General features: G+C 43.1%; 1 protein-coding gene and 1 non-coding gene across 2 annotated transcripts in view; one reads left to right on the top strand and one right to left on the bottom strand.

Annotated features, from left to right (window-relative positions):
- The window catches only part of BCAR3 (BCAR3 adaptor protein, NSP family member), a 166611-nt gene that overhangs the window by 118985 nt on the left and 23916 nt on the right, over positions 1-23710 (top strand). Inside the window, 6 exon segments of the mRNA XM_043964167.1 lie at positions 13789-13920; positions 17546-17566; positions 17568-17987; positions 17990-18012; positions 21728-21800; positions 21802-21832. Of these exon segments, the coding sequence (XP_043820102.1) occupies positions 13789-13920; positions 17546-17566; positions 17568-17987; positions 17990-18012; positions 21728-21800; positions 21802-21832 (700 nt within the window).
- On the bottom strand, positions 2746-2856 carry LOC122726956. The gene has a single exon (XR_006352947.1). It is a non-coding gene; the product is annotated as a U6 spliceosomal RNA (small nuclear RNA).

The raw sequence follows: 23710 nt of genomic DNA, 5'->3' as shown, positions 1-23710 counted from the left end.
AAAATGTGTTAGCCAGGGGGGCAGCTAGGTAGCACAGTGGATAAAGCACTGGCCCTGGATTCAGGAGGACCTGAGTTCAAATCCACCCTCAAATACTTGACACTTACTAGCTGTGTGACCCTGGGCAAGTCACCTAACCCTCACTGCCTGTCCCCCCAAAAAAAGTGTTAGCCAGAGAACTAGAAGAAGAGACGCCTCTCCCCACCTCAACTTTCAGTTGTTGAGCTTGCTGAGATCTGTTAGGGGCCAAGATTCCTGGAATCTTTAGACTTTGGTCATAGAATATCTACAACCCTAAACTGTATAAAATAAGTAATGAATTTTGCTTGAGAGATTTAACAGAGACTATCAGCATTTGGGACCTAAGACGACAGGGGAAATTATGAAATTGATAACAGTCATACAAATCTAATATAAATTGAACTTTCAAGTTCATGGACGATATAAGGGGAACTATTAACTTTATTAACTCAGCAGTGAACATGCAATTCTACCAAAGATGGTTTCTTCATAATGAAAATACAGTTATCCCTTCCACATCATAGAGGTTAGAGCCACAGCACTCCTGCAATCTGGAAAATCGGCGTAAAAATTTTTGGCCCTTCCTTCATACCAGAGAAGTCCTGTGAATTCTTCCTTTTTCTTTTGTGGGACATTTACAGTACCTTATTGCAAAATCTGCGTTAGGTATTTGGTCATAGGTTTTGTGTCATCTGAAGCTTCTGCAAAACTCCCCCCAAATTTCCATTTAATTTTGTTTTTTTGGTGGGGCAGTGAGGGTGAAGTGACTTGTCCAGGGTTACACAGCTAGTAAGTGTCAAGTGTCTGAAGTCAGATTTGAACTCAGGTCCTCCTGAATCCAGGGCCAGTGTTTTATCCACTGCACCACCTAGCTGCCCCCTCCATTTAAATTTTTATGCTAACCTGCAAAATATGGAAATCACAATGGGGAAAATTGGGGTGTGAAAGGGATAACTGTAGAATCCTTTTTTTTTAAAAGATTTAAAAAAAAATTAATTTCCAGTTCCACATTCTCTCCCTCTTTCTACCTCTTCCTTTACCCATTGAGAAGTAATATAACCATTTGAAAATAGAATCCTTAACAATAATCCTAAAGGGGTTTGTGTGTATGTGTGAGGGGTGATTACACACACATAAATTTTTTATATCTGTTCAGGCATATACACTTTTTCCTGGAAAGAGGATAGCACTGGGTTATTTCTTGGGTGCAGTTGGGCACACCAAAAGCTGTGGTTGTATCTCTCCTCTCTTTCATCGACAAACTCCTTAAAAAAAGTTGTCTACAGTTATTGCCGACTATATTTCATCACCTTCCACTCACTTTTCAGCTCCTTACGATCTGGCTTCCAGCCTTATCACTCAACTAAAATCACTCTCTTCAAAAGATCTTTTAATAGCCAAATCCATTGGCTTTTTCTCAGTTCTCATTCTTCTTGACTACTCTGTAGCTTTTGACATTGCTTACCTGGACACTCTTCCCTGAGTTTTCATGAGTGTGTTCTTTCCTAGGTGCCCTCTTACCTGGAAGCTGTTTGTTTCTTCCTAGTCTTCCTTGTTGTATCATTAACCATGCCCTTTGCTTGAACACACCCCAGGGTTGTGTCTTAGGCCTTCTTCTTTTTCATACTTTCTCATTATTCTATCATATGACCAGAAAGTTGGCTCCCTAAATTCAGTCTTCATGATTCCTTCCTTGGGGATTACATCGCTGGTCAAGGGGATCCTGTCCTCTGTAGCTGCAGAAAGAAGGACTTTCTGCCCCTACTTCATTTATTGTAATAATAGAAGGCCCAGACAGCTCAATTGAATCAATCAATCAAAAGCGTAAACAAAGTCCCAAAAAATCTTTACTTGATTTTAAAGGAGTAAAGTGCTTTTTGATCATTGGCTAAAAGACAGATGATGTGATTAGCTAAAAGAATCAGACATACTTCTGGGCTTCTATATAATATAGCAAATCAATTTGGAATATTTGAGTCCAGCCAAGGGTAAGTTGAATGATGAAAGAGTTCCATCCAAGTCCCTCAGATGAAATTGCTTGTCATGAGGAGAATTCTCCCCATTCTTTCCCCTTCAACTCTTCCCCACTGCTAACAAGGCAACAAAGTGAATTTAGAATACCTTGAGGTCCCATCAGAGGACCCACTAATGATCAGAGTTGGTAGGAAAGTCTACAAGAGATAAAACAGTAGCCAGAGGAATTGGGAGGTGGTTGAGCAGTGACTTTGAGATGGATATGACCAAAGGAGCAACATTATAAGAATTACAGTCTGGAGAAACTGCATGGGCGCAAATAGACTTATTATGGCAACCAAGCCCATCACTGATGCTGGGCTCTGCAGCAAGCTCAATGAGGATTCCACAATGGGAGGAAAGAATACAGAAGAGGGAGGAATTGTGATTTTACCCTTTGGCTACATCTGTTCTCCATGCTTGTGTCTCAGTATTGCCATATTCTAGGTTTGGGTTTACTTGCTCCCAGGCACTTTGTGTGGGCTACTGCTCCCCTAGGTTCAGGGGGAATGTTTTGTGCCACCCATTCTTTTTTTTTTTTTTTTTTGGTGAGGCAATTGGGGTTAAGTGACTTGCCCAGGGTCACACAGCTAGTAAGTGTCAAGGGTCTGAGGCCGGATTTGAACTCAGGTCCTCCTGACTTCAGGACCGGTGCTCTATCCACTGCGCCACCTAGCTGCCCCCACCCATTCTTATATATAGCATCTCAGTAAATACCTTTTTTTTTATGCTTCATGAATTTGCGTGTCATCCTTGCACAGGGGCCATGCTAATCTTCTCTGTATGTTCCAATTTTAGTATATGTGCTGCTGAAGCGAGCACTCGGTAAATACCTTTTAAGCTAATAATTTATAATAAGAAACAAACCAGTGGGGGCTTATGATCAATGGTAAAATAGAAATCCAGCCTCTCAGGTTTACCTTTAAAGCATCATGGGGAGAAATAGTCAGCTATCCTCTGATGATCTCATCTTGTGGGTGCTTAGCTGGGGGCGGGGTGGCCCCAGAGAGCTACTTTTTCATCCTAGGGACCCATGTGGGGACCACTTCTGTATTAGTAGGAGCTGGGTGAGTGAGAGAATGGGTTCTTCCACACCTGCCTTCACACAGCTAACAATCGTCATTTGCCAACTGTGACCCTAGCAGACAAGGCTATGGACTAGATCATCTCTAAGGTCTATTCCAACCTCAAATCTGGAGTCCTATTATTCTGCATAATTAGCTGGCTTCTTCCAGGACACCTTGTCTACCCAGCCTGGTCCAGGGTGTGTGTTTGTGTGTTTGCTTGGGGGGTTGTTGTTTTTTTTCAATTGTCTGTCTTATTCACTTAATACCCACCATAAGCTAACTTCTATTGTTATATATCATTTTATGTCCCACTCCCTGATCTCAAGCTAAATTAGAAACTCTTTGAGGAAAGAGAGCATGTTTTACCTTTATTATGATTCCCAGCATCCAGCACTGAGTAATTCCCACTCTAGTTCTGGTATTTCTTTTATCTAGGCCAGATCCCTGAATGCATTTTTATCATCTCTTTTTTTTTTTTTTTTGCCTCCATAGCTTTTATACTCTATAGCTCTGAGACATTTCTGCACATGGGAGGAAGAATAAAACAAATATATGTTATCATGCTGATGGCATCTTGCTTTAATCTTCCAGACTACCTTTCATATGTAAATCATTTCAAGCCTCCATTTGGGACATGGTTGGTTTCTGACAGATCCACTCACTGCCTCCACACTGCCTGTGTGCCCAGATAGTCTAATCGTGGGGTTGATTTATTAACAGCAATCCCCTGTGATTAAAAAAAAAAAATCCTGACTGCACTGCCTAATTTTAAATCCACACTTTAATTTCATTTCTATGCATGGCCTCCTCATAAGATGAGATACTGGAGTTTTTTTTTGTGTTTTTTTTTTTTTTCCTGGCTGGAAAATGGATTTTCTCTCTCTTTCTTAGAGCTGTTGAAATGTCAGCATTTACTCTGTTCTCAGCATGTTGATTCTCTTGGCACAGGAACTCACACTCCCTTGGCATTGTTCCATGCACCCCACCCCACCCCCAAATGTGCTTTCTAATAATCACCAGTATTTAGGCTGTTGGGGCTTTGTCAAGACTAGGCTTGTTCTGCTTCAAGATGCAAAATTGACTTTTAAGAGTTTTTTGGAAGATGGAGTCAGTAAGATGAGAGCAGCTGTACCTCATAGACCAAGTGGACAGTGGGCCTCGTGAGGATAGCAGAGAAGATAATGGGAATCATAATCTAATCCCCTCATTTATGGATGAATGAATGAATGAAAAAGCTCTTATTAAGTGCTTTGTATGTGACAAGCACTGTGAGAAGTGGTGGGAATAAAACAGAAAAAAAAAGAGAGAGAATCTCTGCCCTCAAGGAGATGAAGACATGAGAGAGATGGAGGGAAAGGTCCAGAACCCCTAAGGGTTCTGCAGTAGGTTGGATGGCAGATTGTCAGGGTGCATGGACAGTTCAGATGGTATTGTTGAGGGGTCTGGAGGGCATAAGAATAATGTTAGATCTTGGTAAGGCCCTTAGCATTCAGTAATAGGGCAGGGGATGAAGAGTGTCAGTCCTCCGTTTTCCCTGAAGGATTATAGTTTTATAGTTGGCGATTCCTAGCTCATCCAAGCCATAGGAGAGAAGCCATCTTGCCCCCCTTTCCATTTGCATAGGTATCACGGTGGGGGTGTAGGGTTAGAGGAAAGTGGAATGAATGGGAAGGGAGGCCTCCACTCAGGGCTTTTCCTATCCAGCTGCCTCATTTGCTCTGGGCAGCTGGGGAGGAGAGGACAGTGAGAAGGGAAACTTGGAGTGCAGATGACTTAACCAAGGTCACACAGACAGTATGTGTCAGGGGCAGGACTTGAACCCATCCTCCTCAAATCCAGTGCTTTTCCAGGTATACCACAGCTTATATCCTGCTTTAGGTAAAGGACATTTAGAATGCCCTCATGCCAGAGTGTGGCATTAGAATATGGCAGCACCTCTACTGGTCAAGGAGACTTAGTAGAAGAGCTGATTCTTCTTTTCAATCATTTTCGAAATGTTCAACATCCAGACCTGGGCTGAATTTTCATTGTGTCAGTCCTCGAGAGACTAAAGATCTCCCATTGCTGAGGACTGTCCTACTGACATAGCCCATTCCTGTTGACCCACCATTCTTACCTCTGACCTGTATGATGATTGCCTTAGCCACCCGGTTCCTTCTAGTTTACTGAGGGCTCAGAAGCTTTGGGGAGGGACTCCTTTTGGGGACTTCATAAAGAAGCTAACCAAGAGTGTTTGAGCAGCAGCAAGATCTTACCCAGAACGTGAAGCCTCTGGGATTAGTCTCTCACTCTAAGTGTACAGAGAGAAGTGGTTCCCCACCCCTCATCCCCCAAACCCTAGTAAATATCTTAGGGTGGGAAATTTTGAACCATGTTTCCTTTCCCTGTCCATGCCTCAGTCATTCTGCATCAGTTGAATCCAATTTAACAGCCATTATCCATCTATTCCCCAGAGCTCATCCTGGCTTGTGAGAGTGAGGTCTGTTCTAGATTAGCCTTTAAACACTTCAACATTTCAAGGATCTGTGTTTTTTTCCCAGGGTGGGGCCTCCTGCTACCAATGCAAATTAGCAAACCTTCTGTTCCTTGGAGAAGTTGTTGTGCTTGAAAAATTCACAACCCCTGGTTGTAAAATATTGGTGATAAACTTCTTCAGACTTAACTAGTCCAGTCCTCCAGATAACAGACTCACAGTGACCCTGTCTGCCTCAGTTTCTCATCTGTTAAAAATGAGCTGGAGAAGGAAATGAATGGCAAACCATTTCCATATCTTTGCTGAGAAAACCCCAAATGGGGTCATGGGAGGGTCAGACATGACTGAAAAACAACTGAACACCACCATCACAACCACAAAATTTTATGAACATTTTAAAGCATTTATTAATTTTTTCAGTAATAAGCATTTATTTTCTCTCCTTCTTACTCCTCCCCTCAAATTAAAACAAAACTTTATATAATTAATGTGCATAATTAAGCAGAACAAAATTCCCACATGAGTCATGTACCCAAAATGTATGTCTTATTCTGTCTCTTGAGTCCATCAGTTCTCTGTCAGGAGGCAGGTAGCATGCTTTGTCATTACTTCCCTGGAATCATGGCTGGTCTTTGCATTAATCAGAATTCTTAAGTCTTTCAAAGCAGTCTGTCTTTTCAGTCTAAATTGTTCTGCTTCTGCTCATTTCACGTTGCATCAGTTCATAGAGGTCTTCCCCAGGTTTCTGTGAATTGTCCCCTTTGTCATTCCTAATAGCATACTAGTGTTGTATTATATTCATATGCCATAACTTGTCTAGCTATTCCCCAGTTAGTGAGCACTCCTTTAGTTTCCAGTTCTTTGTTACAACGAAAAGAGCTGCTTTAAATATTTTTGTACCTATGGCTCCTTTTCCTCTTTATTCAATCTTTCTGAGATAGGGCTCACCCTATATTGGGGCAGGTCTCCTTGCCCTGCTCCCTTGCCCCTCCTGACATTACTAAAAGTAATGGCGATAGGAAAGAGGTGAGTAGATTCACATGAGAAAACATTCATACGGAAAAAAAAACTAATGAAGAAAATAAAGAACTCTGCAATTATTAGTTATGGACAAATTGGAAGGGGGATGGTTCCCTTGTCTAACCTTTTGTCACTAGTTTCTACTTTTCAAATATATGCTCTTCAACTTTTGGCAAAATGTTGGCTTTATTTACCCTCTCTCATGATTGCTGAGATATATTAATTGATAGTCATGTTTCATAGTGGTTAGGTATGAGACAAGGAGTCCAAGAGACCTGGATTCAGATCCCACCTCAGACACATAAGTGTCTGATAAGCAAGTGTTTGATAAGCAAGCTGTGTGGCTTTAAAGTAAGTCACTTGCATTCTTTCTGTCTTAATTTCCTCATCTGTAAAATGATGGGCCCCTAAAGTCTCCTTCTCTGTTTATGGTCTGATGGTCCCATCTTTGACTGTTGCAGCTGGCAGTGGTGTAAGATAGGATTAAATAGGCCTAGAAGGTGCCAGCTAATTAACTTAATAGCTCCTCACTATTTGGGGTTAGGTACCGTGGTATTGAAGACACTGCTGCATACAGAGATCGTGGTATTTCTGTTATTCCTACTGTTTAAAAAACCAGTTCACTAGGTTCACTGACCTAGAGCTGGAAGGGACCTTAGCATCACCTAATCCAACCTTTTTCATTCCATATATGAGGCACCTAGAAGTGAAGAGACTTGACCAATATGGCAGAACTAGTAAGTGGCAGAGCCAGAATTTGAACTTGGGTCAAAATTTAGTATTCAAAGTTCTATGCCCTTTCAAGCACCACTAGATTGTAAGCCCCTTGAGGTCAGGGACTGTCTTTTGCCTCTTTTTGTATCCCCTGAACATAACATAGTACCTAGCACATAGTAGGTGCTTAATAAATACTTAATGACTGACGATGTCTCTTGACCAGATTTCGTACATGTCCAGCATAAGGGGAAATTTAATCTAGAATATTCCCCTTAATGCTTGTACCTTCCATTTGTTATCTCCTATTTATCTTGTCTATATCTTAACTGGACATAGTTGTTTATATATTGCCTTCCCCTTTAGACTCAGCTCCTTAAGGATAGGGCCTGTCTTTGCCTTTTTTATCTCTAGGACTTAGCCCAGTTGTTGTTGTTCAGTGGTGTGTGTGTGTGTGTGTGTGTGTGTTTTTCAGTTTGTGTCCAAGTCTTTGTGATTCATTTGGGGTTTTCTCAGCAAAGAAGAGTAGTTTGCCATTTCCTTCTGCAGCTCATTTTACAGATGAGGAAACTGAGGCAAATAGGGTGAAATGACTTGCCCAGGGTCACATAGCTAGGAAGTGTCCAAGGGTGGATTTGAACTCAGGAAGATGAATCTTTCTGATGCCAGGAAGACCAATGCCCTAACCACTGTACCACCTAGCCCAGAGGAAGGACTTAATACATGCTTCTTGACTTGACTTGTTCACATCTCTTTCAAATCTTTCATTTACATCTTGCATTTTTTTCTAGTGGTAGTCATATAATGACTCAGTCCCCCCCAGGTCTGGAGCTATGGTCTGAGCATTCTTGATTTAAAACAAAACAACAACAACGACGACGACACTGTAGAGCTCACTTCCTCCGGAGGGAGATGTACAGAGCAGCTGCTCTGTGTTGGTAGAGGAGCTCAGGGACAGGGGAAGTTTTGTAGGGCTGGGAGGCAATTCCTGTGTTAGACAAGAGACAAGACCCACCCTATTCAAAGTTGCAAACTACTTCTGCTCCAGTTCCTCTCTGGTGCATAGAAAATACTGGGTCTGAAAAAGTAAATCAGAGCAATACTGAATAGAAAAGAATCCTAGCACTCAGTGACTCAAATGACTCAACTTCTCAGCACTCTAGAAAACTCATATGTTGCAGAGAAGGAGCTGCACCTGCACTGGTAAGGGGAGTTTTCTCATCTGGGAGTTCTCTGCATTACCAAAATCTCACTTACAATCTCAAGCCTAGTTGCCCAATAGCAGCTTGGTTTGGGACTATTTCTAACTGCTTAGCACAGGGACACAGAGAAAGCACTTAATAAATGCTTGTTGACTGACCTTTTTGTTGAAAAAGGTGAGAATGAAATGATAATAATAAAAGAGGAAGCAGAGAGCTGGCTTTCTCTCTCCCCCCCCAACTCCCACCCCACAATGCCCTCCTCAAGAGAAGCTCACATAGTGTTTGTCAATGTTCTGAATATAAAGCAATTCATTTAATTTCAGCAAGTGTATATTCAGCTCTTGGGAGGTGTGAGGCACTGGGTTTACAAAGGAGGCTGCCAGCAAGAGCTGGCCTTGCTGGTGGTAGGCACAGTGGATAGAGCTCTGGGTCTGGAGTCAGGAAGACTCATCTTTATGAATTCAAACCCAGCTTCAGACACTTCCTGGCGGTGTGACCCTGGGAAGGTCACTTCACCCTATTTGCCTCAGTTTCCTCATGTGTAAAATGAGCTGGAAAAGGAAATGGAAAGCCAGTCTAGTATCCAAGTAAACCACAAATGAGGTCATGAAGAGTCAGACATGACTGAAAATGACTCAAGAACAAAAGCAGTGGGACCCTGGCCTCTCTGGGAACTCAAGTTTCCTCCATCTGTAAAATGAAGGGGCTGGTCCCTACTGATCTCTAGGGTCCTTCCAGTCCCAAATCTATGATTCTATGACCCCCCCCCCCAGCAAAGAAAACACCTTCCCTTAAACAGAATCATCATCATTCCCACCAGCACTAATAACATTTATAACCTACTGAGTGCTAATCACTTTATAAACACTATTTCATTTGATCCTCACAGCATTAGGAGGTATTGTCCTATGTTATCCTCATTTTATAGATGAGAAACTGAGGCAAATAGAAGTGACTTGTCCAAGGTCACACAGGTAGCCAGTATCTGAGGCCAGATTTGAGGTTGGACCTTCCTGAGTCTGAGCCCGACACTACTCTACCTACCTACCTATTCCTGGGGTTTATACATAGACATAGGTTATTAGATATGAAATATGCACAAAACAATTTCAGGGTAGCAGGGAGAGCTCTTAACAACTTGGGTCCTTGCGACTCCCAGCCCAGTTCTCTTTCCTCTGGATGCTGCTACCTTAGTATCCCTAGTGACTAACAAGTAGCAGACCATCAGCGTTGGTTTCTAGACTAAAAGACCAGGACCAAATTGTTTCCTTACCGTCCAATTAAAATCTAAGTCACATTCAGTTTCTCTCCTAAAGTGCAGCTGCAGCTGCTGACAAAACCTTGTGGAACTCCTAGCCGCATGGACCTGCCTTTGGTGTTAGAAGCAGGGCACTGGAACGTGGGGCACTTACTGCTTCCTGGTCTTTCTGCTTCTCTGTCAAGGCCTCCATTTATAAAAATCACCTTTCCCCATTCCACTGCTGTCAGCTACAAATCTGTCAGATCGGAGGAAGTAAAGTGGAGATGAGGCTCCTTGCAGAAGAGGAGACAAGGGGGCCCTCCCTGCAGAAGCAGAGATGGGAGGGGGTTCCCTGTAGAAGCAGAGACCGATAGCAATGCTTCCAAACTCATCTTTAGCACACCCATCTCAACATTTTTAAACTGTAAAATTCGCCATCCTAAAAGAAGAATGCTGCACTGATTTTCAATTTCCTTATTGCTTTTTAGTCAATAGGCACCTGCTTTGTTTTGAGCACTGTACTAAGTACTAGGGACGCGAAGAAGAAAGTCCCTGTTCTGCAGCCACTTAGGGGCCCAATCCCAATGCTGATTATTGATCTGCTCTGTTTCTGACCTGGGCTGGTTCATTCCTTCTCAGCAAACCTGGTGGTCCCCTGCTCCTGGGGGCTTGATACAGTCACCTGATCTGCTTTCCTCCTCCTACAGCTCCGAATCCCTGAACTCAAGCAACCCACTAGCCCCAGACTCCCCAGGAACAAGGACTATGGGTGTGTTGCCATGCCTGCCTCATTGCAATTTCTGCCCGTTACTTTAGTTCTGTCCTCCGGGGCCAAGCAACTAGCTCAGATATATTGGGAGATAGCCAGGTCTTGTATATACTATTTTCCTAGAGAGGAAAAAAAAAAGAATCCACAACCAGGGAGCAGTTGCTTTCCTAGTACCGATGGGAGCTCAAAAGAACACACCATTACCAAGATTTCAGACTGTTATCGGGGAAGCAGACAAAACAGCATCTTCCACGGCAGCTGCTGTGAAAACATATCATATCATCCTCGTCTGAGGAAGCCCTGAGAGTCAGAAATCTTACTTCTTGTTCCAACCCGACAGGAACAGCCAGTAATAACCTTGATTTGTACGTTAGACCGACATTGATTAAGTGTGTATACAAGTGGGTACATTTTGCTTGAGGATCTTCCATAAAAATGCTTAAGTTTTTACAGTGAGGAGGCACAAACAGGAGCAGGCTGTCAGGAGGAAATTACCTCTTCAGAAACAGGGGAAGGAGATAACAAGAGTAGCAATATGCAAGTCAAATGGTAGGTCCTTACTGAATGAACCACTAAGGGCTAGAATTTTTCATGTGGAACGATTTGGATTCAGTTCAACAAATGCCTATCTGGCCTTTTTTGGGGCGAAGGAACTCTGCTGAGGGAAACAGACCTTCCCCCTCAAGGGGCATATAGTCTACATGGACACACATGACTACACAGAATTCAGTTGCAGGGGAAAAAAGCTAACAACTGGGGAGGCTCCGGGAAGGGTTTGGGAAAGAGGGGGAGAGGGAGCCCCTGGACTGTGCCTTGAAGGGAGATAAGGATCTCCAAGGGGCAGAGAAGAGAAGGGAGTGAGTGCATTCCAGGCAGACCTTGGGTGAATGTAGGAAAGTGGAAGATGGAAGGAATCCTGAATTTGGGGTAACCAGGAAATGGTGGGAGGATAATATTCAAATCCTTGGAAAGGCTGGATGGAGCCAGATTGCAGGGGGCCTAAAATGCAGGACTGAATGCTCTGGTTAGTGAGGGAGCTCATGCTGTGGAAAAGAACACTGAAGTGAAGCATGAACTGTCCTTCTTCTGGGGTCTTTAACCAGGACCACTGAGGTGAGGGGTTGCCTAAAGACAGGAGGGTGAACTTTTCTTGTTCCCAGAGGTGGGGGTGGGGTAGGGAAGAGAACAAGTACCTATGAAGGAGCCCAGTATGCGACAGGCACTGTGCTAAGTGCTTTACAGATGCTATCTCGTGGAGTAGAGAAAATGAATTCTATGTGTTGATTACCCATAGCTTATTGGGAGATTCTTTGGGAAGGTTTGGGTGACAAGAAGTTGGAGGTCTGATCAGCCCTCGAAAGGGGGTGCTCATTCTGCAGGCACCAAGGAGATTTGGGTTTGAATCCTGCATATCTGATGACCTCTTATAAAGTGGCGGGGGGTGGGGTGGGGGGAAAGTTGGTAATGTATTGTTGCATTCCTGGGGTGGTGGTGAGAAAAGTGCTTTAGAGAAATGTCAGTGGTCAGGCTATTGTTATTTGGGATTGGATCTATAACTTCACTGATGTAATGAATTCCCAGTGAAGAGACTCACTCTTATCCATATCACCTTGAAGGAGAGGTTCTTAACCCTTTTGTGTGTTAGAACCCAGTGGTGAAGTCTGGTGAAAATCTATGGGCCCTACTCAGAAGAGTGTTTTTTAATGGATAAAATAAAATACATAGGATTACAAAGGAAACCGAGTCTATTGAAATATAGTTCTTAAGAACTCGTGCATGGTTCCCTGTTTTAGAGGGCTACCCAGAGCAGAGAAGGATTATGATCTGTCCAGGGTCATGCAGCCAGTATGTGTCAGAGCTGGGACTTCCTGACTCCAGGCTGGTTCTCTGTTTACTAAATCGTGCTGCCTATTATTAATAATAATAATTATTATTATTCCAAATTTATGCACACAGAATAACCAGCTTTCCAGAGGCACTAAGTTAGATCCAAACATATCCTGAGCAGCCAACCCATGTGACATTTCCCTATCTGTTGATTTTGACCCCTCATCTGTCCTCACCAGCTTGCATGGAAGGACTAGGTTAAGATTCCAGGTGTAGGGTTCTAGCATTTTCTTGAGCAATGAGGAATGTGGCCTGCATGTACTGACCAGAGACCAGATCTTGAATCAAAGGTAGTGGTTTGATTCCTGACTCATGCTGAAGACACCTGTAAGAGTGGCCAAGTGATTGCTCTTCATCTCTGAGATCCCTTCTCTGCCTCTGGGGAGTCTGTAAGCTGCCTGACTCTTCTAGTGAGCTCTTTGAGGGGAAGGGGAGCACTTAATTTTGATGTCTGGGCCCCTGTTCCTAGCCCATAGTAGGTGCTTAATGAATACTTGCCACTTGAGTGATTCTGCAAGCCTTGTAAATATTTGTTTGGTAACTTAATCATGATTCTAGTGAACCATTGATGAACGAACTTCCTGCAGAGCCGGACATTCACACCTAACAAGTATCCAAGTATGGGTCAAAACTTTCCAAATGATTGAGGATTCAGAATTATGCCTGGAGGCATTGTCCTCTCACATTCAGAGTATTTTGCCTCTGCCAGCATGAAGCCAAAGGACAGCAGGGTTTCCGGGGTGGGGGTGGGGCACCCTAGTCAGTGAAATGTGCCTCTCGCTTCATCCCACCCTGCTTTGAGAGGATCATTGATGCAGAGCTGGAAAATGATCTCAGAAACCATCTAGACCACCCCCTCTTTTTATAGATGAGGATTACTTAGGTAGTAAGTAACAGAGATGGATTTGAACCCAGGTCCTGTTACTAAGTACCATACTGTTTCCTCCTCTGTGTGACCAAGAGGTGAAATTGTCCTGTTACCTAGTGCTGACAGAGAGCCTGATCCTTATGGAGTGTGCATACCCCACCTCCTACCCCCACCTGCAGCAGCTCCCCTTTAAGTCTGCCTGTGCCCCTCCTGCCAGCTTCAGATGGTCTTCATACCTGCCACCTCAGCCGGCTGATGAAAACAAGGACCGTAGCAGGACTTCCTGCCGTGGTTCCCCTGCAGACATGACATTCTATGACACATCAGCGGTTGGCGGAATGAAAGGTCACTGTGGTCGGGCAGTTTTTTATCTCAGTCCCTCAACCTGAACTAGAGTTTTGGCCAGTGCTAGCTTGGGCTGTCAAAGCAGGTGGCCAGCCCTTGGGGTATGACTTGCCAGGTGGGATGAGTGGTCTGGGTGAAGCAGAGTCACCACTGATGCCTTTTATTGCAGTTCTCCAAAGAAAGACACATTATGGACAGGACCCCTGAGAAGCTGCTCAAGAAGGAATTGGAGGAAGAGCTGCAGCTCAGTGGCGAAGACTTACGCAGCCATGCCTGGTATCATGGGCGCATTCCTCGACAGGTATCTCTTGTTTCCAGAGCCCTCTGTCTCTTTCTTCACTTCAGAGCAAATAGAGAAGGGAGACTTCCTAGGCAAATGGCCAACTGAACCACTTCATGCCACTCCATTCTGAGACCCTGTAGGAGATCCTGTATGGTTAAAACCAAAGAGATTCCAGCTCGACAATCTGTATCATGTGCAACGTACTATTTATTTAAACACACCCTCTTCTATAAAGGAACCATAGGGAAGTGTTGGGGTCAGAAAATCCAAAGTTCATTTCTGTTTAGCTCATTCTGGAGCTTAGTAAACAGAGCCTGAATGTGATTAAAAACAGGAAGTCTTTTTATTTTCATTCATTCATATGTATGCATGTATATGTATATGTGCATGTATATATGCATAAATATGTACACACACGTATACACACTGGTGAATATAGGCATATGTAGACATATACAGATGTATATTGAGATAGAACTATAAAGATATCTAGAAACAGTGATATAGACTATGGAAATAGCAATATAGATAAATATAGATATTTAGAAAGATATCCAAATTTCTATCTATATCTCCAGGTAGAGATGGATAGAAATAGAGATGTATAGATATATGGTATATGTGAATCTAGCCCTCAATATTTAAATAATATATATAGTAGCCATTTCAGCACTATCAAAGATACTGCCTTCCTGAAACCAATCTCTACCCCTCTCTCTCTCTTTTTTTGGGGGGAGGGCGGGGCAATGAGGGTTAAGTGACTTGCCCAGGGTCACACAGCTAGTAAATGTCAAGTGTCTGAGGCCTGATTTGAACTCAGGTCCTCCTGAATCCAGGGCTGGTGATTTATCCACTGTGCCACCTAGCTGCCCAATCGCTACTTCTCTTGAACCAATGGGTGGTCTCTTCAGGACTCTTAATTTTTTACATTCTGTGACCTGGGATGTGGTTTTTGCAACCTTCTATGCCACAACACTGTCACCAAAAAGTTACTACTTAGTTATGCCATATGTAGCAAAACTCTCCATCATTCAGAACTTTGTGTGTAGGATCATAGGTTTAGAGCTGGAAGGGACCTTGGAGGTTATTAAATCTAAATCCCTCATTTTACAGATGAGGAAACTGAGAGAGCAATTAAGTGACATATCCAAGGTCACATGGCTAATTAATAAGTATTTGAGACAAAAAGTGAATTTAGGTCTTTCTCACTCCAAGCCCAGTGCTCTACCCACTATACCACCTAATTTCCTAATTATACTACCCAAACAGAATACCTTAATAAGATGATAATTGACGTTCATTAACGGTGATCCTAAGGCACCCATAACAACTGGAAATGCCTTTTGACTAATTCATGGGCTGTGAGGTGGTACAATGGACAGAGGGCCAACCCTGGAATCAGGAAGACCTGAGTTCAAACCTGGCCACACACACTTACTAGCTGTATGATCCTGGGTAAGTCACTTAACCTCTGTTTGCCTCAGTTTCCTCATCTGTAAAATGAACTGCAGAAGAAAATGGCAAACCACTTCAGCATCTTTGCCAAGACAAATCCCAAATGGGGTGACAAAGAGTTGGATATGAATGAGATGACTCACAACCACAACAAATTTGACTTATTCAAGGAGAAAAACTAATTATCCTACAAAATCTCAGAGCTGGAAGGGACCTCAGTCAGTCAATGAGCATTTAATAAGGACTTACTATATGCCAAGCACTGTGGCTGAGGAGAACCTGGCTCTTTACCCTTGAGCAATTCAACATTCTAATGAGGGAATGGGTGGATGGGAAGGACACCATGCACGCACAGGATAATATACAGTGTTAGGTGGAAAATAATGCCAGAGGAAAGGTGCTAGCGATGGGAAAGGCTGCATGCAGATGTGGGATGTGAGCTCAATCTTGAAGGAAGCCAGGGAATCCAGGAGATGGGGGTAAAGAGAAGATGCCCACACCCGCCCCAACTCAATGGAGAACATTCCATTGAAGAAAGGAGCTCAGCTCAGAACATCTCATCTTCTACCTGGCTGCACTTCTTTGGGACTTCTCTGACTTTTCCAACATGCCTGTACCTTCCCAGCCCTTCCCCCACCCCACCCACCATCCCTTCCTCTGAGCTCCCATTGGTGTATTGTATTGTCTTCCTCCATTCATTTAGAATCTCTTGAGAGCAGGAGTTGGTTGTTTTTAATACTTGTATCCCCAGCACTCAGCACAGAGCCTGCCACAGAGTAAGCGTTTCATAAATGTTTACAGATTGACTGCATGGAAGGTAGCTAGTGCCAGGGCACAGAATTAGGCCATAGGGGTGTTCTGTGGGAAGAAGAGCAAGGCCAGTAGAGCTGGACTATGGCTTCTGTAAGACAGTCAAGTGTAAAGACTGGGAAGGTAGAAAGATCGAGAAGGACTTTAGAAAAGCCAAACGAGGCACTTTATACTTGATCCTGGAAGTAACAGGGAGCCATTGGAGTTTATTGGGGGCAGCGGGGAGACAGAGTTAGGCCTAAGCTTTAGGAGGATCACTCTGGCAGCTAAGTAGAGATGGCCAGGAGTGGGATAGTCTCGGAGAGCAGAAAGACCAACTAGATGGAGAAATGAAGCAGCATTTACTACAGAATGAAATAATGAGGACCACAAGAACTATTTATACCAGGACAACAATGTAAAGAAAAACAACTCTGAAAGACTTAAGAACTCTGATGAGGGAAATGACCAACCATATCTTCAGAAGACCTATAATGAAGTTTGTTACATAGAGGCAAAAGACTTGATGTGAAAGAGGAGACATATTTATGGTCGTGGGTGTGAGACATGTATTTGTATGGATTCAGTTTGCTTGACTCAGCTTATATACAACAAGGATTTCATTTTTTTTCTTTCAGTTCTAAATAGAGAGCAGGGGTTACCAGTAGAAGGTGGGGTCACCAGAGAAGTCCCCCCAAAGGCCATTGTAACATTACAAAATGCACAGAAAAGAAGGAAGTTCAGAAGGAAGCACAGAGAGTCAGAACAACTTTGAAAGTAAAATGTAGAATTTGTATTACATCATATACTTTTATATATACTATTTTCTCTCCAAAAGCAAACAGTTTGAATTAGCAATTTCACAGTTTGATATATAGTTTTTGGTTTTCTACTGATTGTTTGGAAATGCTCTCTTTTTGGGGGTGATCAGAATAAAAAAGAAAAATAATTTAAACCTCATTATGATCTATAGGGTAATTCTTTTTTCCTTAGTTATTTGTTTAGCCAAGCCACTCCATATTCCATGACCATGGTAGATAAAACTGGATTTGCATTTACTAGACACTGGAATGTCTAAGAGCTTGAGGAACAGAGAAAGACAAGGAAGTAGACATTTTGCCGATAAGACATATAAACCTTGACAGGTTTATATGACAGGAAAAATTCTCAAATACCATAGCCTTCTCATTCAATCACAAAAGCTTTATTTGCCTGATATAATATGAATTTTATATTTAAATAGTCTTCCATTTGGGAAAAAAACAAAGGAAAGCACAAAGAAAAATGTTGGCATCCCCAGCCGTTATGTCTGAAGAAATGTGGGTAGTTGATGATAATGATATGGTATGTAAGATCGACTCTCCAGTTTCTGTTCTCCCATGTGGTTTTTATCCTACAGGTATCTGAGAGTCTTGTGCAGGCGAGATGGAGACTTCTTGTGCGGATTCTCTCTCTAGTCCTGGAAACTTGTCTTGACCTGTCAGTGGAAGAATACGGCCCAACACTTCAAAATCAGTAAGACAGTTCTCCGTCTCAATGAAGCCTACTGTCGTATCCAGTATCAGTTTGATCAGGAAAGCTTTGACACCATCCCAGGCTTAGTCAGGTGCTACGTGGGGAATCGTCGACCCAATATCCCAGCAGAGTTGGGGCTAATTATTTTCAGGCCCATCAACACGGACTGGTACCGGCTGAGATGTCTTGAGGAGAGGTATGGGCACATATATCCATGCCCGGTCAAGAGAATACAGCCTCGTTCAGAGGGAAAAATTAGAAACCACAAAAATACTGGAGCGCTCAATATGTTGGCCAATGTGGGGCCATCTCGGGAACAGAGGTTTGGCCCAGAGGAAATCTTCTAAGTAAGTTCATTCAGGCAAGACCCATAGAAAGATGAAGAGCATAAGTTGCTATTTTAGGACTGAGTGGCATGTGAAAAAGTGTAAGATGTTCAGTTAAATTCATCTGACAAACATATATTAAATAGTGCTATGTGTATATAATTCCAAGACCCAAACAGTCCCTCCCCTGAGGGAGCTTAGATTCTGTTGGGACAGATACAAGACATGCACAGACCATGGGTCCAGAAGGGACCTCAGAGGCCATCTTGTTCACACCCTTCATTAATACAGATGTATAAACTGAGGACCCAGGATGTTAATTGATTTGGCCAGGCTCATACAAGCTAGTCCATGTCTGAGATGGGATTTCAATCCAGGTTCTTGGTCTCCAGAGCCAACACTCTTTCCACTATACTAAGAGTGATAAGTAAAAACAATGCGTAATACTAAAATGATACAAAATAGTTTAATGAGGGAGAGAGCATTGAAAAATGGAGAGGGTGGGGGCAGCTAGGTGTGCAGTGGTTAAAGTTGGGGCCCTGGATTCAGGAGGACCTGAGTTCAAATCTGGCCTCAGACACTTGACATTTACTAGCTGTGTGACCCTGGGAAAGTCACTTAACCTTCATTGGCCTGCAAAAAAAGAAAAAAATGGAGAGGGGTAGATGAGCAAAAGCCCATTTAGGAGTTAATACTTCCTGCCTAGAAGCAGAGAAAGTAAAGTTCAGAAATGTTCAGGGGGTAGTCATAAATGAATGTGACTTGGGTGTAGGGTTGCTTAAGGGAGTCTGGGATGATAGGCTGGGCAAGAATAAAGGAAGGTCATAAAATCTGGAACTCACACTTTAAACAAAAATGTTTATTATTTTTTTAAAAAGAATAATGGAAGGTCTTAAGTTCTAGGCTAAGGGATTTAAATTTTGTCCTCTGGCCACTGGAGAGCTATGAAAAGGTTTGGGGATTTTAGGATTACTGATCTGTGGGCAGGGAGGCATCAGAGTAGAGTGGATGGTGAGCCAGCCTGGGTTCAAGTCCCATCTCTTATAGAGACCAGCCGTGGGGATGCTGGGCAAGTCACTTAACTTCCCATTGCTTGGGGGCAGCTGTCTACCAGGTTACAGAGAGGATGCCAGCTTGCATTGCTTAAGGTGGGGGGGGGTTGCTTATTCAGGAATTTCCTTTACCAGTGAAATCTCAAGTGGGGCAGCTAGGTGGCACAGTGGATAGAGCACTGGCCCTGGATTCAGGAGGACCTGAGTTCAAATCTGCCCTCAGACACATGACACTAGCTGTGTGACCCTGGTCAAGTCACTTGATCCCTATTCCCCCCCCCCAAAAAAACCCCCAAAAACCCCCACAGTGAAATCTCAGTCCAGTCACCATCCCTCATTTTCTGGCAGCTAGGTGGCGCAGTGAATAAGAGTGCCAGGCCTGGAGTCAGGGAGAACTGAGTTCAACTAAGACCTCAGACAGGGGTATACAAATAAGTAAGAACAGAGGACATCTCAAAAGGAAGGAGACCCGAGGGCCTTTGATTTAGCTTTGGGAAACTTTGGAAAGGGAAGAGCGGCCATAGCATGAGTTTTTCCAGCCATCTTTTCTCTAAGCAAAACAGCTCCAATTTTCTCAACCACTCCTTAGATGACATGGACTTCGGGCACCTTTGTACCCCTTTGGGGCTTCCTCCAGGTTACCAATATTCTTCCTAATCCGTGATGTCCAGAACTGAACATGATACACAGCAGGACTCTCACCTGGACTTTTCTTTTTTAGGGTGGGGCAATGAGGGTTAAGCGACTTCCCCAGGGTCACAAGCTAGTAAGTGTCAAGTGTCTGAGGCTGGATTTGAACTCGGGTCCTCCCAAATCCAGGGCCAGTGCTTTATCCACTGTGCCACCTAGCTGCCCCCAACCCTGGACTTTTCAACACAGACTAGAGTTGTTATAGCTTTTTAAGTTACATTATTACATTGTGGGCTATTACTGAGTATGAAATCCATTAAAACTCCCAGATCTTTTTCAGACGATAGGTATTTTAAACCACTCCTCCCCTCTGTTTCTAATCCTCACTCTGCTATTTATAGTCTGTGGGCAAAGTCATATAGACTCTCCAGATCTCAGTTTCTTTTTCTGTGAAATAGCAGGGATGGGTGCTATTCTGTGAGACTCCCTTTCAACTCTAAATTCCATGATCTTAGGGTTAGGATCTGGAGGTAAAAAGAAAGGGGTGTGTGTGTGTGGGGGGGGTTGTGTTGGGCTGGGAATGAAAAATCTGAAGGGGTTTGGAGCTCTAGGTGGTGACATCTTGTGTCATTGTGAACTAGTGGCTGGGAGTAAGCCATGAACTCCCAAGGGTGCCCAGGACTTCCTCCACTTCATTCTCCCTGGCAGCCCACAGCATGTGACAGTGTCCGGAGCCAATGGTTGGCATTTACGATGTTGTCAGGTTACATTCCAGACCCTGTTCCGGGACAGGATGGCAGGGCTCAGCTGTCCTGCCTGCAGTGATCTCTCAGCTCCGGAGTTAGAGTATCACTTTACTGAAACCATTTCCCTCTGGAGATTACCCTCTGCCCCCGGTTATCATTGAGGGGCTGCTGGTTTCCAGGAATGCCTCTGTTGTTGAAGGGTTGGGATTTTTTTTTTCTTTGAGGCTTACAAAGGTAGGAAAAAAAAACCTTCCCCTCCTCCTTTCTCAGTGCTCCAGGGCCACAGTTCAGGAATGTTCAGAGCTGGTGGCATTCAATTACAGCTTGGCTGAGAGTAGCTTTACGAAATGTAGCTTTGCAGTCCCTTTTTTGATCTGGAGGGATTGTTCCTGATTCGTGGAAAATGAGGAAGCCAAGGTGGCACAGCTCCTCAGGCCCTAATGAAGCCCTTCAATGAACCTTGCATTGCCTGCTGTCAACTAGTGTCTCAGGGGAAAGAGCAGTGATGTTGGAGGAAGGGGACCTGGTTCAAATCCTGCCTCTCTGGTACTTGCTACTGGCATGACTTTGGGCAAGTCACTTAATGTCAATTTCTTCTCTGTGAAGTGGGAGGATTGGACCAGAGGGCCTTTAATGTTCCTTCCAAAGCTAGATCTAGTCCCTATGATTCAATACTGGTGCCAGAATGTCACCCTTTACAAAAAATTTAAATCCTTCCCCCACTCTCACTCAGCAATCTGAGGAGTTCTCTGTTAGTGAGTGTGGGCAAACCAGGAAAGTTTTTGTCATGGCTTTTACTGATATCTCTGGGATACTGAGATTTGCATGAAAAGGAAATGGCCCGGCGACAGCTTTGAAACTCGTAACTCTGTAGTAGCAGTTGTTGACACAAGGAAACTGCTGTGAAAATTGCATGTTAACTAAAACAAGTCATTTGCCCCAAGTCTGCAAGTAATTTTAGGCTTTGTTGAAATGGTACATAGTAGTTAGCTTGATTTTCCTGGGAGTAGCCTGCAACTTCCTCCCCCACCCCCTCACCCTCAGCCCCATTCAACAGGATGGGACAGGTTGGATGAACTAGGCTTTAAATCAAGCCAGCCGACCTGTCTTCCCTGAGGTTGAGGGACCTAAAGAGGGCACGTGCAAATGATTGGTCATTTGGCATTCTTTTAATTGTTTCTCCTTCAGATCAGCAGATTTCACACTGCTAACCATAGTGCTGTTCTTACTGCTGATTTTAAAAAAATTATGATGCTACTTGATTTTTTTTCTCTTGTGACATGTTTCTACTTTCGTTTGTGTCTTTCTTCAGAAATAAAGAAAAAAGTGGGAGCCAGCCTGCATGCCTGGATCACATGCAGGATAAAAGGTCTTTGTCACTCAGAGGCCCACCAGTCTGAAAGTTACCTGCCCATTGGTACGTCCTCAGCTATTCAAACACAAAGGGAGCCATGATTCAATCTTTCCCCCTCCCATCCCCACTCCCTTTCTTTGCTGGCACAAAAGAAGTGGCGATAAAAGTGGGAAAGGAAGGAATTAGCATTTATATAGTGCCTGCTAGGTGCCAGGCTTTTTGCCAAGTGCTTTGCAAATCATTATTTCATTTGATCTTCACACAACCCTTCTAGGTCAGTGCTATTGTTATGCCCATTTTACAAATGAGGCAAACAAAGGATGAGTGACTTGCTCAGGGTCACACATATAGTGAGTGTGTGAAGCTGGAGTTGAACTCAAAAGTGTTCCTGATTCTAGGTCCAGCACTCTTTATCTACTGTTGCCGCCAGCTGCCTCCAAAGAATTCACACTTAATATCAGTATTTTTTTTTTGATTTTTTGCAACAAACATTTATTTTATTTTTCCCAGTTACATGTAAAGATAGTTTTCAACATTTATTTCCGTAAGATTTAGAGTTCCAAATTTTTCTCCCTCCCTTCCCTTTCTTCCCCTCCACAAGACATCAACTGGGTTATATGTGTACAATCCACAAGTGCTCTTTTTATCAGTTCTTTCTATGGGAGTGGATAGTATGCTTCATCACTAGTCCCTTGGGATTGTCTTGGATTATTGTAAATATTAGTGTTTTGGTTCAATTGAACATTTTAAAGTGCCTACTAACATGTAAGCCTGTATACTTAAAGGTTCATGAAACGTCTTTCCAGCTGCTCCCAAAGAAGCAGGCAGAAGAGCAGAATTATTCTATAGCCCTCTTTTTAGCTGTGGAAACTGATATTCAAGTGACTTGCTCATAGCCACACAGCTATTAAGAGGAACTGGGATTTGAACCCAGATGCCCAGTTTTCCTTGTCTGCTCTTTCCACTCCATAATACCTGCAGCAGCATAGGAATGAGCATTTTAGATTGAATTGGCTGATTCTGACAGATGTTTGATGGCTCTTACTTGAAAGAAATTTCTCAGAAACCCCTTTCTTGGTCTCTATTAATTTGTATTCGTATGCTTTTGAAATCATTCTTTTTTAAAAAAATCTTAATAGTATTTTTTTCCAGTTCCAATGTTAAAGAGAGTTGCCAACATTTTGTTTTTATAAGATTTTGAGTTCCAAATTTTTCTCCCTTCCCTCCCCCTTCCCAAGACAGAAAGCAATCTGATATAGGTTATATATATATATACAATCACATTAAACCTATTTCTGCATTAGTCGTGGTTGTGAAAAGAAGAATCAGAACAAAAGGGGAAAACCTCAAAAAAGAAAAAAACAATAGAAACAGTATGGTTCAATCTGCATTCAGATTCCAGTTCTTTTTTCTGGATGTGGAGAGCATTTTCGACCATGAGTCCTCTGGAATTGTCTGGATCGCTGTATTGCTGAGAGGAGCTATATGCTTATCATTCTTAAGACGCTAAGAGGAGGAAGCATTTAAAGAGGCTGGATTTGTTAAAGCATTGGTGAGAACACCTGCCGCTTCTTTGTTTTGGAACAGTCACCCAAATACAATAAGCTCTTCCTTCTTTTCTGTGAAACCCATTTCATGGCATCATCTGTCTGCGGGTTGCATAATGCCTGTTGTGTTTGGAAGCATAGGCATACTGTAGGCAATGGTGGATAGCTTGACCTGGAATCACCGAGATTACACCTAGATTTGAATCCTGCCTCAAACACTTAATACTCACCTAACCTCTCTGATTTTCAGTGTCCTCACCTACAAAATGGGGGTGATGCTAACACCATTCTCACGGGGCTGTTGTGAGGATCAAATGGCATAATTAGTAGAAGTGAAGTGCTTTGAAAATCTCATGGTGGTACATGAATGTTCATTGCTGTTATTCTCTTGATG

Source organism: Dromiciops gliroides, chromosome 4, assembly GCF_019393635.1.
Source record: "Dromiciops gliroides isolate mDroGli1 chromosome 4, mDroGli1.pri, whole genome shotgun sequence".
NCBI lineage: Eukaryota > Metazoa > Chordata > Mammalia > Microbiotheria > Microbiotheriidae > Dromiciops > Dromiciops gliroides.
The sequence above is the reverse complement of the archived record's forward strand: the minus strand, read 5'-3'. Positions and strand labels throughout refer to the sequence as shown.